Source organism: Stegostoma tigrinum, chromosome 29, assembly GCF_030684315.1.
Source record: "Stegostoma tigrinum isolate sSteTig4 chromosome 29, sSteTig4.hap1, whole genome shotgun sequence".
Classification (NCBI taxonomy): Eukaryota; Metazoa; Chordata; class Chondrichthyes; order Orectolobiformes; family Stegostomatidae; genus Stegostoma; species Stegostoma tigrinum.
In genome coordinates this window covers 34,866,855-34,883,438 of record NC_081382.1, presented here as the reverse complement: position 1 = coordinate 34,883,438, position 16,584 = coordinate 34,866,855, and the positions used below count along the sequence as shown (strand labels likewise).

Below are 16,584 nucleotides of genomic sequence, written 5' to 3'. Positions count from 1 at the left end.
AATGTCAAGTTCTTCCCACGACAGGACCTCTAACTTTAACTTTGGATCCGCATTATTGTCTCTTTCTCACTCTTAATCTTTGTTCTGTCTCTAACCTTAGTTTAGACATGCTACTTGTGTGCACATTGTGGCTGCTGCTGTGGAGCTGAGCTCACAACTGTTTCTTTTGAACTCTTCTTACAATATTCCCATCTTTCTGCCTTCCTCTGCTTTGTCATGCATTTCTTTTCTACTCTTCCCTCATTCCACACAGTTTGCCCAAAAAAAGTATCCCAATTCTTTATTATTCTTCTACATTCCCATTTATTCTCTATTGAATAGTTTCACATTGCCCTTCAATCCCTGAAAATTTTTCCCTCACATCTGACAACAAATGCAAGGCACTCCTGTACTCATGACCGAGGCCTTCTGTTCAGCAGCCTCTGCTGCATTCTTCCTTTCACTTTCCATTCTCTAAACTACCTGGATGTAGCCCTGAACTTGTATCCTTTTGTCATTTTTTTCCTGTTGTCATGTGCCCCTTCCTTTCAAGCTGTGTCCAGCTAATCTAGTCTATGAGACCCACTTTCTTCTCCTTTACCCATATTTTCACTGATTTGCTTTCATAACTAGCTCACCGAGAATGTAAATGGTTCTTCTACTTCGGTAGCATCCACCTTCTGGGGCACTTCATCTGAAATCTGCAAGTGACTCAGTTTTGACCAATTTAACACAATTTCTATGAGACATGTTCTCATTCAGCTGGAAAAATTCACTGCCTTTTCCAGGTTCTTGTTCAACTTGAAATTCTTGCATATCCATGAGGTAAAGACAATTACACAGAAGCTATTCCCTGCAATGATTAGAATACAGAGCATGGTTTAATATTAGAAAAGAAATAGTCTCTATCATCTAAATGTAATATAAAATTGGAATTCGTACTAAAGCAACTAATCTTCCAGCATTATAATTAGTTGTATTTTCATTCAAGTCAATGATTGCACAATCAAACTAGGCACTGATTTCAATGTTTGCATTGAATAGTCATAACCGACAAACAAATCCACACAGGTGTGCAGATGTGATACTAATATGAATTGTTGCTATTGAAGATCCATAAAGTAACAGCTAGTGAGGTCTTGGGGTTATGTAAAAAAAAAACAGGAACAGAAGCAGCCTGGATGGGTATGACCAGCTCTCTCAGACCAGGATTTACAGTTTTTAGCTTTAAGCATTTGCTGTTGGAGTCTCAACAGAGCAGAAGCTGGTGGAGGTTTAAAAGAAGTAAAAACCATTTTTTCCTTCTCTTGGTTACAGCTAGAACTGGGGTTTTTGTCTGCTGGTGGATTACCTGTGAGGCAAATCTATTTTTTCCAATTTCCCTTTTTGCCAAGGGTTGTGTTTATGGGTTGTTGCTATCTTAGAACAGTTAATTAGTAATAGTTACTGCAGCCATTGTTTTGTTTTCCAATAAAGTTAGTTATTCTAAATCTTCTGGCTTTTGTTGTATTTTAACTACAGTGTTAAAATAAATCGTGTTTTGCTTAACATCGAGTAGTTTTACCAATTGTATTGCATCTGGAACATGGCACTTTACATTTGCCTTTAAAATAAGAAAAAACTAAGATCTGTGCTATTTTCTTAAAATATTTTCAGGTGGTCTAGGTCTCTCTATTCTACAACACTGCCCAAGCATAAGTCTTGTCGAACTTTATTTTACCAAAATGCAATACCTTGCATTTGTCCAAATTAAACTCCATTCACCACATTTCAGCCCATTGACCCAACTGATCAAGATCTCTTTGTAATCTTAGATAACTTTGTTCATTGTCCACTGTACCACCAATCTTGGTGTTATCTGTAAACTTACTAATCATTCCTTCGATAATCTCATCTAAATCATTTATATAAATGACAAACAAAAGTGGACCCAGCACTGATCCCTGTGGAATACTGCTGCTCACAGGTCTCCTGGGTCTGCTGACCCTCTCCCGTAGGGTTTTTGCAGCCATTTGATTGCACACAATATAATGCAGAATCACAATATTGATTGATACTCCTCCTGCATAATCAAGTTATGCCCAGTTTATAAATGCAATTGTCACTCCAAAATACAGCCTTCGTTGGCCACCAAACCTGCAGCCGCCTTTGATTTAATGATGAATGTCAATGTTAAATTAAGGCTGAAGGGAGTAAGCCAAGGTTAGTGAGTCTAAAAGCTAAGCATCAAGATACAGCATTGTGTACTTAAAAGATATACCAGAGAAGATTCCTCTTAGTCAGGTGGTATCGGCAGACAAGAGCCTCCTGCTTTTGTTGTGCGTCAAACCAGTGAGCTTACACAAAATAAAGGAAAAACATCAAATTTACCTCGAGACTATTAAGAGGGTACAATTGTTTTCACTCTTCCACATTAAAAAAACAGTAAACATGAGATTGCAGGAAAGTGAAAAACAAGATATCTGATAATAGTGTGGAGCTAGAGGAACACAGCAGACCAAGCAGCATCAGAGGAGCAAGAAAGCTTAAGTTTTAGTGCTGGGCCCTTATTCCTGACCTCCTGTGTTCCTCTAGTTCTACACTGTGTTATCCCTGACTCCAGCATCGGCAGTTCTTACTACCTCTGAAGACATCTGATGTTGTCTCTGAGGCAATAAGGACTGCAGATGCTAGAAGCCAGAGTATATAGGTATGAGGCTGGAAAAGCACAGCAGGCCAGGCAGCATCCAAGGAGCAGTTAGGCTGTCGCCCATTGTCAAGGCTGGTAAGGGGGAGAGGGCAGCCCAGAAATAAATAGAGGGAGGGGGGTAGGATTGGGGAAAGGGTAGGAGAGATTGTGATAAGTGGATGGAAGTAGGGGGCTACTGTGAGTAGTCCATGAGAAGGGTGGAGCAGTTGGGTGAGTGGGAAGATAGGCAGGTTAGGTTAGGTCAGAAGGGGGAGGGCTGGACATGGGATAAGGTGGAGGGATTTCAAAGCGGTGAAGTCAATGTTAAGGCAATTGGGCTGTAAGCTTCCAAGGCAAAATATCAGGTGTTGTTCCTCCAGTTTACATTTGGCCTCACTCTGACAGTGGAGGCGGCCATGGATGGACATGTCGTCAGGGGAGTGGGAGAGGGAATTAAAATGCATGGCAACCAGAAGGTCAGGCTGGTTGTTGACTGCAGAGTGCAGAAGTTCCACGAGCCAGTGCCTGAGTCTGTGTTTGGTCTCCCCAGTATAGAAGAGACTACATCAGGAGCAACAGATGCAATAAACAAGGTTAGATGAATTGCAGGTGAATCTCTGCCAGATCACCTTCTGACTTTGCAAAGCCTGTCCACCATCTTCAAAGCACAAGTCAAGAATGTGATGGAATACTTCCAACTTGTCTGGATGGGTGCAGCTCCACACTCAAGAAGCTTGACACTAGGACAAAGCACTTGCTGGATGGGCACTACCTACACAAACATTCACTTCTCAATCACTGATGCTCAGTCGCAGCAATGCACACCAGCAACCAGATTCACTACAACACTTCAAACCCACAACCGTTACCATTTGGAAGGGCAAGGGCAGCAGATACATGGGAACACCATGACCACCTGCAATTTCCTCTCCAAGACATTCTTCATCCCGACTTGCTAATTTATCACCATTCATTCAGCATCACTGTGTCAAAGTTGTAGGACTGCCCAATGACATTGTTGGTCTATCTCTTCAATATGGACTGCAGCAATTCAAGAGGCAGCTCATGAACACCTTCTCAAGGGTAAGTAGGGATGAGAACAATAAATGCTGGCTAAACAGTGATGCCCATAGCCCTGAATAAGAAATTAACGTTGGATACTTTGAGTTGCCCTGTCAACACCATCTTGACCTTCAAAACTATCACAGTGCACTGTCATTATTGATTACTTATTCAACATGTTAAGGATGAAACAGAATTTTTTTGCACTCCAATGTTGGGACTGCAACGCTGGCCCATTAAACCTTGCCATAGACTCTACAAGCCTATCTTCCTGGATCCCCATTAAAGCTGAAATGAACAGCACCCAACTTCAATGTCCTGGTAAACTGAGCTCAAATACAAACCCAACATTTGACCACTACCTTTCTGCTCAAAGTATATTACCAGTCCCGTTCCCAAGCTCAACCCCACTGCCAATTAAACATTTAAATCATACCTTTGTCACATCTCAATTTAATCTATAATCTTGGTGGGAAATCCCTCCACATCCTTGCTTCTTGCTATTTCCTCCAGGCATGTGTCTCTGCTTTGAAATTTAGCTCTTTGAATTCTGGTCTATTCTGTTCACAGTTTCCCATCCCAATCATCATTGTCAGAGACTTCTGCCAGTTTCAAATCACTTTCAACACACTCCCATCATGCCTACTTTCTTCAGCATTTCTAACAGCCTACGTATTTTCCTTCATTTACATCCATTAATTCTCCTCTTTCTCTTGCCCTCGAGCCAAATCCAAAGTGAGATATTTGTAGAAGAGTAAAAGTGCAAGATCTTGGATACTATTTTAGGAGTATCTGCAGCCGTCCAAGACATCATTCAACTGAACAGAATTGGTGTGTTGTTCCACTATGGGGGCATGACAATTGATCTTAAGACTTGCCCTTGGCCAATATTCATGCATTCGTAGAAGCAATATCAAGATGGGAATTAGGAGAAGATAATCTGTTTGCATCAGATTCTCAAACATCAGGAGTACTACAAACTGGAGATCAACAAATTCTGCAAAGACTGGTCTACAACTCTACATGGCATTGCACTGACTGGTTGAGTTACTCGAAGAGCTCTTCATTATTGCCTTTAATGTTCAGGGATTAAGATTTTTCTATAGAAGGACTACTTACAAATCATGCAACACAACAATTTAATAAGTTGTCAAATCATTCACATTTATTAGCATAACCTGGAAATACAGATCACTTCAAGAACATCTCATTGACTACTTTATTTTCTGGCAACTCAGATTTATTAGTTAAAAATACTCATGATTAATGGAATCTTTACAAACAACTCAATAGGTCAAGCCAGTTGATCATGAAACACCAAGTGACTGATTATCCTCGTGGAAAGGAACAGCAAATACATACATTCACTCAATCTGTACACTGATTCAGGCGTCCTTATTGCCTTGTTTTTCAAACTGACCGTATAGATAGCTCAGGACTGTGACAAGCAAAAATGCTACATTTTCAACATGCTTCAAAAGAACACAAAAGTAATATCCCATATGTGGAATTTCACCATCAGACCACATTAATCCTGAGTCAGCAATGTGTTCAGAATGTAACAAGGTGCAAAGTATTCGTTTTTAGAAAAAGTATTGCATAGCCTGGCTCCCCAAACCAGTTTGGTGTGAATAGGTCAGCAAATTGTATGTCTCAGAATTTGATTAAATTGTTATTTCACAGACAATTAGACTGTGTAGACTATGGAAGTGAGTACTCTGTCCCACATCCATCAGACATTCCCCAATGAGGAATCACTCAATTATTGCTTACCCTAGTGATCCAAGTTGACGTCATGAGATACTGAAATGGGAACCATGGCGGTTTTGAGAATTGGCCTTGCAGTCATTGATCAGTCAATTTTCCCCTTCAACCCCAATGTGACCAAAATTTTTAACAGCTTATTTGAAAAATCAACGTGGAAAGTTAAATCTATAAAGTGGTTGCAAGGCAAAATTGTTAAAATCAAAACAAGTAAAACAAGTCAGTTTGAACAGACATGAGGACACTGCTCCAAAATCAATTGCTTTTGCTCATCTGAAGGTTTATTACAGTGAAATAACTGTTCATTTCCTGCGTTGCCATTCCAAGAGTGCGTCTGCCTCAAGCACACAGATTCTGATTGGGCATTGAAATTGACAAGGATATGAGCAAGCATTAACTCAAAAATGAAGTTCAAATTCAGCTGGTGCACCAAGGTTTTGAATCATTTAACCTCAATTGCTTCAGGTTTTCATTAATATGTACTTACTTTGCCCTCATTTTTTGTTAAGTCTGAACTTTAGTCATATTACCTTTGGGAATCCTGAAGCCAGTAGTTCCCAAAGGAGGAAATAGTACAAGGACAGTTGTTTGCAGGCTATTCATACACATTTCACCCAGCATTTGGTTCTGTGTAGCATCAACAGAAAGAGAAATTCATGTGTATTACCAAACTGCTCTCTCAGCCCGACAATCCTTTTCAGGGGCAGGTGGGGGAGGCGGAGGCGGGGGCAGAATAAAATAACATTTTCTTGGTTACAGTTCTTGTTACCTTTAAACTAATAGGCATTTTCATTAGTTGTCTGCAGCTTTAAAAGTTGGTTCTTGAATACAGACATATTCTATCATTGTTTAACTTGTATTAACAGGTATTTACAGGAAAAAACATGTTATTGATAATTGTACACATTTACAACATTAATAGGAAACTTACTGGCCTCTAATTTTAGAGTTCAGCAAAGCCCTTCAGCTCTAACTATCACTATAACTCATTCTAAAGGCTGTCACCCTTGCACTTGGTTTGAATTTAAAAGTGCTGAAAGGCAAAAAGAAATTTTAGTGCTTAGATTTCCAGGTTTTAAAAATGCTTCAATTAAAACCTGCAAGATGAAGCAATATTACTCCCTATTTCTTTTATATCCTTCTCCAGCCATTTAAGGTTTACTTCAACAAAACTTTCAAATCAAATCTGTTTCATTATTTCCCCCTTCAACTGATTTATCCTGTTTCAAGATCTCAGTCAGTTAGTCTGCTATACTGCTCGAGAAACATCTGTAGTCTCTGCTATGGGCAGAAGGATAAAATTTGGAGCTCAGCAAGTAGGAAAATCTATCAGTGAAGAATCATTACTCTTATTTGGAGCTAGTTCAAATTTGCTGCATGTTTTCTGAAGATACAGATTGTTCTAGATGGTAGCAAAGCACCAAATCAGGGAGAAGAGATATCTTATGATGTCAAGAAAGATTTAGCTCTTCTGAAGTTGAAACGGGAACAGAATTGTTTCATTTGCTTGAACCCAAAAGGTTGTTTTTGTTTTTATTGTTTCACAGCAGGAGGGGAAACTTTTAATAATAATGTGTGGAATATTTTAATCACTTTTCTTATTAAGTGTATTCAAAAGGATCAGGTGCCATCTTTCCAAAAAAAGTTTCATCTTTTGCCTCATTTGAAACTTTATTTTCCAAAAAAAATTTACATTTATAGCAAAGTCACCCTTTATCCATTTTCCAAAATCTATACTGGAGGCAAAACACTGGTAACACTGCACTATTATCAGTATTATTCCATTTTAGATTTTCAAGTATGGAAGTATTCCTTTTCTAAGCATATCTGACTTTTGAATAAAATTCATGACAAACAAAATCACCTACTAGCTGAGGTAGAAACTAAGAATGAGATTGCCAACAAACAGCAAACCAAAACAAAATTAAACAAAATCTTTTCCAACAAAGGCAAGAGATAGCTGTGTGCAGTGAGCAAGGTGTTGATATTGAGAAAATATCTGCTCAGAGGCCAGAGAAACTCACCTTATTTTAGTGAGAATGACATTTATGCTTCATTACTTCTCTTATCTTTATAAATGGAGAAAAAAGGTCTCTACATGCTAAATGACAAACTCTTAATTATAAAGCATTAGGAGATCAGTTGGAGCACCAAGGTGGTGGACTGCATAGTGCACTTAAAGCAATTTAATGGTTCTCTCACTCTAGCTGTTTCAAAAAGGAAATGTAAATTGGACAGATGAATGAAAACAAACTATGCAGCTCCACAAATTCAATGGAAGCCTTTGCTTCTGGTTTGCCTTATGTGGCACTATGTGGACTCATTTGGGAAGAAATTAAGGTATACAGATACTTATGTTAAAGTACAGACCCACACTATGAACATGACATCCATGTCAAAAAGAACCATCTTTCTCTTAAATCACACGATATCTGCGTTATGAAAGATCATTGACAGCAAACTTTCACACATCCATGCACCTTAATGACCAGCTACACCATTTCTCTGGACCTTGATTACAACTATTCAGTTATGCCATACTGCTGCAGTCGCAACTCAGTGACTGCCAGGGACAAAGCCTTTGTGTGATAGGTTACTGAATATTTGTGCCAGGCACAAACTTCACAAGGTTCTCAAAAGAAATCACAGAATGAAGCTGAGCAATGCTGCAGCATTCTAACACCAGAGATTTCAACTGGTACAATTAACAATAATTAATTACATCAAACCTAACTGCTGAAACTCAAGAACAGTCTCCTACATTCTATTATAAATTGTCCTTCCAAACAGAATGCTGAATGCTACATTCCATTTAAATAGATTTCTTGAGAAAATGTGTTTCAAGTCAAAAAATTGATTTATTTTGGCAAACATAAAACAAGCAATATATTGTATTATCCTGATCATAATCTCTTCAGATCATGAACACTTTTAACAAAAAACCTCATTTCTCTTGCAACATGTCTCTGACAACCTACAGCCCTGGCATGAATTAATACTGTAATATTCACATCTCTACACCAACTGAGAAAATGTCTGCTCAGAGAGAACCTCTTACCTTCTTTAAGTGAGGATGACATTTGTCCCCTCTTGCTATCTTGCACTAACAACATAACTGTAATAAAAACAGAACAGTTCTGAGGAAGGAGATCAGAGATAATGGGAACTGCAGATGCTGGAGAATCCAAGATAACAAAGTGTGAAGCTGGATGAACACAGCAGGCCAAGCAGCATCTCAGGAGCACAAATGCTGACGTTTCGGGCCTAGACCCTTCATCAGAGAGAGAAATGGGGAGAGGGTTCTGAAATAAATAGGGAGAGAGGGGGAGGCGGACCGAAGATGGATAGAGGAGAAGATAGGTGGAGAGGAGAGTACAGGTGGGGAGGTAGGGAGGGGATAGGTCAGTCTGGGCAGGACGAACAGGTCAAGGAGGCGGGACATCCTCACCCTTGTCGTCCTTCCGGAAAGACCACTCTCTCCGTGACTCCCTCGTCCGCTCCACACTCCCCTCCAAGCTCCCACACTCGGCACCTTCCCCTGCAACCGCAGGAAGTGCTAGACTTGCCCCCACACCACCTCCCTCACCTCAATCCAGGCCCCATGATGACTTTCCATATTAAGCAGATGTTCACCTGCACATCTGCCAATGCAGTATACTGCATCCACTGTACCCAGTGTGGCTTCCTTTACATTGGGGAAACCAAGCAGAGGCTTGGGGACCACTTTGCAGAACACCTCCGCTCGGCCCGCAATAAACAACTGCGCCTCCCAGTCGCAAACCATTTTAACTCCCCCTCCCATTCCTCAGATGACATGTCCATCATGGGCCTTCTGCAGTGCCACAATGATGCCACCCGAAGGTTGCAGGAACAGCAAATCATATTCCGCTTGGGAACCCTGCAGCCCAATGGTATCAATGTGAACTTCACAAGCTTCAAAATCTTCCCCTCCCCCCACTGCATCCCAAAACCAAGCTAGCTTGTCTCCTCCCCCCACTGCATCACAAAACCAGCCCAGCTCATCCCCGCCTCCCTAACGAGTTCTGAGGAAGGGTCACTGGACCCAAAATGTTAACTCTGATTTGTCTTCGCAGATAATGTTACATCTGCTGAGCTTTTCCACCATTTTGTTTTCATTTCTGATTTCCAGTATCTACAGTTCTTTCTGTTTTGATCAACATAACCATGTCTCACCAACTCAGACACACTTGTTTTCCTTGCTCAAAGTAAATGGCACTATGAATCACCTCAAGTTCAGGATTTTCAAACTATGGAACTACCCAGGTTCCTGTGACAATATTTTCTGGGATTTGATTTTGGAATCATGGACTTGATATACTGAAAAAGAAACTTGAGACAACACAGATGTTCTATACATAGTTTCCTTTAATTTTCCCTCTGCTTTGCTTCAAAACAATGAGTTGAATCGGTAAATGATTCAGATAGTTCTGTGTGAGCTGGTCTAAGTGGCCATACTTCATATATGTCAAAATATTTGATTTTACCTAACCGTTGAGATATTAAATATCAGAGGTTAAATGCTGGTTAGATAGAATTTAACTATGTACTTTTCAAGTCAGAGTTTTATTTCTACTCTCATTCCACAAATTCCACCACTGACGTTTGGTTGCCAATATTCTGCTTTTTTAACTCTAAGTGCTCACCCAATTATCCCTCAGTTAACATATAATCATTGTTGAAAGGCCTAAAAAAGGGACATAATTTTGAAGTGAAAGCCAGGAGGTTTAGAGGGGATTTGAGGAAAATACATTATCCCCCAAGTGGAGCTTTGGAATGCACTACCTGGGGGTGTAGCTGAAGCAGACACCTTAGTCTTTAAAAAGTGCTTGGATGAGCACATAACGTGTCATAAAATTCAAAGTTACAGACCTAGTGGGGGAAAGCGGGTCAGGTGTAGGTATAGGTGGTATATTTTTTGGTGGTACAGACTTGATTAGACTTAGGATCTCTTCTATACTGTATGAATCCATAGTTCCATTTGGTTTCAACCATATCTGTCATACTTTATTAGTTGATAACATGAGCTATCACAGCAAGATGTAATCAATCATGCTTTTGCTGTATTTCGTAAATATAAGATTGCAATTCCCATTATGAAGGGTATCTCATATCAGAATATCATTAATTGATCAATGCTGATCCAAACTTTCTTATCCTGACAGGCTCTGATGTGATGCATCACTACATCAATTTCCAGACCAATATCAGTTGTAAAAAACCAATATCACCAGGTAACACCTACAAGCAGAGTCCTCTCTTCAAACTGTCGCATAAATTGTCAGTGTCCATAACACATCATCTTACTTTGTTTGTCACTTGCAACGTATGAGAATCCTAATGCAACAGTTTGGAACAAAACAAGATTACTGTATAAAAATGGAGAGTAATAGAAATAAAAACAAAGAACTGCACATACTGGAAATGTGAAACACAAAATGCAGGAGAAATTCAGGTCTGGTAGCACATGCAGAAAGAAAAACATAATTAATGCTTCAGCTCCAGTGGACCTTCGACAGAATGATAGAAAAAAAGAAACCTTGTTTACTGCATCAGCTCTGAACACCTACTAAAGAGCTGAAAATTCTGTCTCACTAGAATTACAGCATTCTATTAGGTTTAAGAGGAGATTTGGCTAGAATTTTAAGGCTGCAGAAATACCTTTTGTGATCAATTACTAAAGGTGACACTCAATGGCTTGCCAGGGAAAACACCAAAAAATGAGTCCCTGAGAAAGGGGAGCACCAGTTTGCCTTGAATTGTCTTTTGTATACTGCAGTCATAAAATAACAGTTTTCCACCAAGTCGACAAATCTCATTAATTATTTACCTTAGTGTAAAACGATGAAAAACCACAAAAGAGCAGAGGAACTAATCTGATACATGATGATCACTTTGCTTTGCTCTGGTTGGTAAGGTTCAAGCTCTTGACTGATATGACAACTCCAAAAACCCACATGAAAATGTTTTTCTCAAGACTTGACAGTTTAAAAGTTCTTCTCTCTTAACTCTATGAAGTGGAAAATGTTAATTGCACAGAGGTGCGCAAGACACGTAACAGGAGCAACACATCATCATGGAGTTCAGGGGGCCACTGCAATTTGTGATATCATCTGAGCCATTTAATTGATCACCAGCTTGTCATCGGAGTGACGCGTGACTTAACCCATATTTTTGCGAGTGGGTTCAGAGGAAACAAACTGCAGGCATGAAGTCGATGATTTATGAAGTTTGTCAAATTTCTTCAATTATACTTTATTATTACTAGCTAATCAAAGACAGTTCCTTAATAAAAAATACAAAAATATTCTTTAAAAAGTATGTCTACTATTCACAAATTATCTGAGGAGTTATGACTTCCTCTCTGTGACAGGTACTATGACTGAACTGAAACAATCTCGTCAAAACTGGCAATTTTACTTAAAAAGTTACCTTTTTCATAAGTGACAAATACGGGCTTTCAACAATAAAGTATATTGAGAAGTTTTCCCTTCCAATTTTCATGCCTGCCTTACTGAAAGTTCTGGCTCTTATAGTTCAACTGCCCTTGTGTACCTTGCTCAAGTGACCTGATACTATGGATATATAAACATTAGTTGATTTTGACAATCAGGCATATTACAGCCAATAATGATCTTACCTTCACAGAATATCACTTCAAAATAAACATTCCTCGAAAGGAGGAACATTGGGTAATTTTCCATCTTTGAGGGATGTATAGGAATGCTATGGACAAATACATATTCCCCACATTAGATCAGCAAATACAGCACTGATTGGGGATTTGAACCTGAGATATAGTGCAACACTGGGAGGTGCTTTTATTTGCTAGTTTTCAGAAAATTGGATATGGTTTTTTTAAAAAAGTCAGATCATCTATAATCTTTACAGAATATTCTATAAATCGACAACTAACTAGTTTAGTGGTTTATCACGTCTTTCTGAAGCATCTCAAAGTTATTCATTCACAATGACTTCAACAAATTAAATGAGTATACAGAAGAAATTAAGACAAGATGATGAATTAGAAAAGCTTTAAAGATGGTACACACATGTATGGGAGACATTTGAAAATCAAGGGATGATCAGAACAATTTAGAATTAAATACTGATTGCAAAAATTATAACCATTTACAAATGGGAGTATGTGACAATAAATTTAATTCAAATAGCAGATCTACTACTCCTGAAATGTACAATTAGAGTAATCTATTATTAATGCATTAAAGTATATTTACAAATGGATCTGATTCAAATGCAGCAATTACTCATTTTATGGAATTACTGAATGTAATATTAGGTAAAAGGTCCAACAACTCATTGTCTGTGTTAGCAGCGATTATTATTCCATTCGCTTCCTATCTCTCTGAAGGTACTGACTCATGCTGTGATCTCATCCAATAAGTACCTGTCGCTTTCGAGTAACCTGTCTAGGTGGCCTAACGTCAAGGAAAATTGTGAGGAAATATTAGTCAACAATGGGGCCAATACATGCAGTATCCCTGGTGGCAATTTAATCGAAAGATATGCACTCCTTCAGAAAGTCCAACTGTCCTCGCTCATCTAAGACATCTGAAAGGGCAGCTCTAGCACTAAGAATTGAGAGCAACTAATTCAGTACTGATTGGTACTAACGCTCGGAATGTTTTGGTCATGAGAAAGCACTTAGCATCTCACATCACCTGAAAATTGTTCCTATTTAGCTCAATTCCACACCAAGCATTTACTCATTGTACCACAGAGATTCAATCCTTTAGCTTTAGAAACCATTTTCTTCCTGTATGCCTTATTCTTTAACTTTTCGTAGGAATTATCAATTTACATAATTGAACTAATTCAGTCAAAGCATTAAGTGTGGGTTGCTTTGTGGAATATACATCATCTTGATTCGTGTAGGCCCAGTTCAGTTTAGTTGCATTCTCACCAATCCAGTTCTAATAGAAAAGAGCTCCAAATTTCTTCAGGGCACACCAAATTACAGTGACTCACTAATGACTTACAAATGTATCATACACTCAAAATTGACAATAATGAAAAACATACATAGATAGGGTTCAAGAACGAGACACATAAAAGGGAGATCAAAACAAGAGCATCCGTTACCCCTTTCCTGTAATAGAAACTGAAGGCCATTTTCTAGCTATGCTTTTCTGTGATCGAAGACCATTCAATAGTAGAAGTGATTTATCTTTTAATTTTAAAACATTGTAAATAACTGGATAAAAATCAAGTTTTGCAAAATAACTGTCAGTTCTTTCACAGGTGCATTGTGCACTGTAGTGAAAGAGCAGGTGTTACATTTCTTTGAGTAGGGGTAATGTTCTTAAACAACTAGTAACCTGCCTGCTACAGGAATTCAGTATCTAAAATCTTCATTGAGAGAGAGCAGGAGAGAGAGAGAAGTTTATAAGCTCAATGTGTCACTTGCACCACTGTGCTGCAACAAAGAGTGGCACTAAGTAGTGCTGTGCCTGGCTCCCTCTGCCAGTGAAAGCACATTTCTGAAAGCAGCTGCTTCATTCGACGACATACATAACATGGAGAACCAACTGGTGCAATAAAAAAAGCAGAAGGACATCTAAAGGATTGATGGTCTGAGTGCCAGCAACTGATCAGACCAATGTTTAGGTCTTCAAGGAAAAAAGCAAAGCCTATACATTTCAGAAAAAAAATCAAAAATAAAACACGAAAATGGCAGAGTAATTGGATTATAAAAGTGATATTTTCATTTTTGTCTCCTTAGTTTGTAACAAATATGGATTTCATTGCAATGTGTGATAAAGCTTTCAAAGACAGTGCAGCTTGTACATTAAGCCCTTCTAATGTAATGTAATCAATCCGCACTTCTCTCTGCAGCATATTTCTGACAGCTCAACCTCACGACGTTACTCCTACACACTACTTAGGAATCCAAGAGCTGCACAGATACACCAACATAGCAGCCAAGTACCAGAAGCTGAAGGAGTGAAGGAACTGAGTCACAAGCTGCAGAAAGTTCTACCTGATTTTAGATACAATTTCAGAAGAAAATAACAAAATTTAAATTTAAAGTATGGCCAATTTAGACTATCTACTTTTATATGCTATTCCAGAGAGGAATTCACTTGCTTAGCTGCTGGATGACCACTCTGAACAGCTGGACGTATTAGCTTAAATTACTATACTGGTTTTACTCAAATTTTCTCTTCTATTGAAGGAGTCCCCATTTGTACTGGTTGCCACTAATTATTTACACAAAAGGTCATTCTTCACCTGAAATCCACAAACCCATACATACACTACATTAGAAGTCATTAGATGACAGTGAAGAGTGGAAACCTGGGATAATTTTCCCTTTCCTCCAGAGCTTGGAGCAGCTGAGGCCAGATCAACAATTTCTAACTGTTGAAATCAGCTAAGTTCACACCAAGGATCAAACTGTGGATATTCTTAGTGTGTTTGGCTCAATCACACACCAAACAGAGCAAATAGACAATAGAGAACCTATCAGTTAAAACCTGAATCCAGGAACTGCGGTAAAAGCATAAATTTATAATCTTAGTTTTCAGTCAATAATTTTAATTTTAAAATTATAATATATTACTTGGTGGAATATGAAATGAAAGTAAAAATATACAGTTTCCACTCAATGGTTTTTGATGGTACTCTCCCTCCTTTCATCTGAGGGGACTGGCAAACTCGGGTTGGATTCTTGCCCCTCAAGTTTGAGTTTTTGCAAGTGATGAGTCACATGACTCATCCCCTCTCCAGCAGATGATGACTAACTTTGTCACTGTAATCCACTCTGTACATTAAGTCATATCTGACTCAAAAATACTAAATGCACCACAACTTCAACTGAGGGACTGAAGTATACTGCAGCTTGAATTTACAGTTATGGCCTTGGAGTTACAACATAATTTACGGGTTAAAAACAAATCTATGTGCAAAGAAATGGAGGAAGCTTGTATCAATAAAGTGACAAAAAGTACCAGCTCTCTGTGAATCTCAAAAAAATCAATGACTCAAATTAATTTGTATGAATAAAGATAAAGCCTCACAAGCTGACAACTACCTTTAGATCTGTTTAAGCTGAACTGGTGTATACGATGGGGCAGCACTGGCATGAGTCCTGTGCACTAAAAAGTTGGAAAACTGCAAATATTTCACAGGAAAATGTGATTTTCTCAACAAAATACTGAACTTCATTTGGTGCAGAAGCACTTCTTTGAGCCCTGAATCAAGTGTTTTCTGTGCATATCCCTTACAGATTGAAAGGGGGAGGGCACACACATTACACTCTGTGTCTCTGTTGAAGGCTGGTCATTGTCATGCCATTCTGTCTAGTTCTCCTCTCTGCTCTGAAGGGCCACTCGATGTTTGGTTAACTTTTTTCACTCCTTCCATCATTCCAGTTGTAGTCACTCTGCAAATGAAAAGAAAATCTGCTGTATTATTGTAGATTAAAACAAACTATCCAGTAATAATGAGTATTATCAACTAGGTTAGCAGTAAGTCCTTGGGTATCTCACCCAAATGGTCATGTTGCATTTGACAGCTCAACTGCAGAGTACCAGGAAAATACATGACTAAAAGGGTAATACAGCCAAGTCCTTATCTGACACTCACAAATGTGTACTTTCCATTTGGGTTCACTAAAAAGCATTGACAAGCGAGAACCTTGGGTGACTGAAGCTTCATAGACCAGAGGTTTTGAGTCGAAACAACATTTTAGTTGTTGATCTGGCTGAGACCTTCAATTCAACAAACTAAAATGATATGGCACTCCCCCGACAGAATACTGCCAATACTTTGCATGTCGAATATGCCAACATTACAGTGAATTCAGCACTTACCATGATATCAACTAGTGGATGTTTGCAGTCTTGTGACATAGCACAACACCAAAATGACACTAAGCATCTCAAGAGGGAGCTCACACATTACTTTCTTTGAAGGAAAATGCTCCGTTCTGTGTTCAGGTCTCTTCACGATTGCTTGTATCACTAAATTCCCATCCCTTACTTCAGTCTGAAAATGGGACTTGTTGAGCATTGGAATTTTCTGTTCAGCTTTTCATATCCAATTCAAGTACACGGTTGTAATCACAAACA

At 38.8% G+C, this 16,584-nt stretch overlaps 1 protein-coding gene across 2 annotated transcripts in view; it reads right to left on the bottom strand.

Moving 5' to 3' along the window:
- Positions 1 to 4,847: 4,847 nt before the first annotated feature.
- The window catches only part of gpr107 (G protein-coupled receptor 107), a 113,084-nt gene continuing 101,347 nt past the window's right edge, over positions 4,848 to 16,584 (bottom strand). For both annotated transcript variants that reach the window (XM_048558914.2, XM_048558915.2), the window contains exon 18: positions 4,848 to 15,896. In XM_048558914.2, coding sequence (XP_048414871.1) covers positions 15,800 to 15,896 — 97 coding nt within the window. In that variant the 3' untranslated portion in view covers positions 4,848 to 15,799. The remainder of the gene's footprint in view (positions 15,897 to 16,584) is intronic.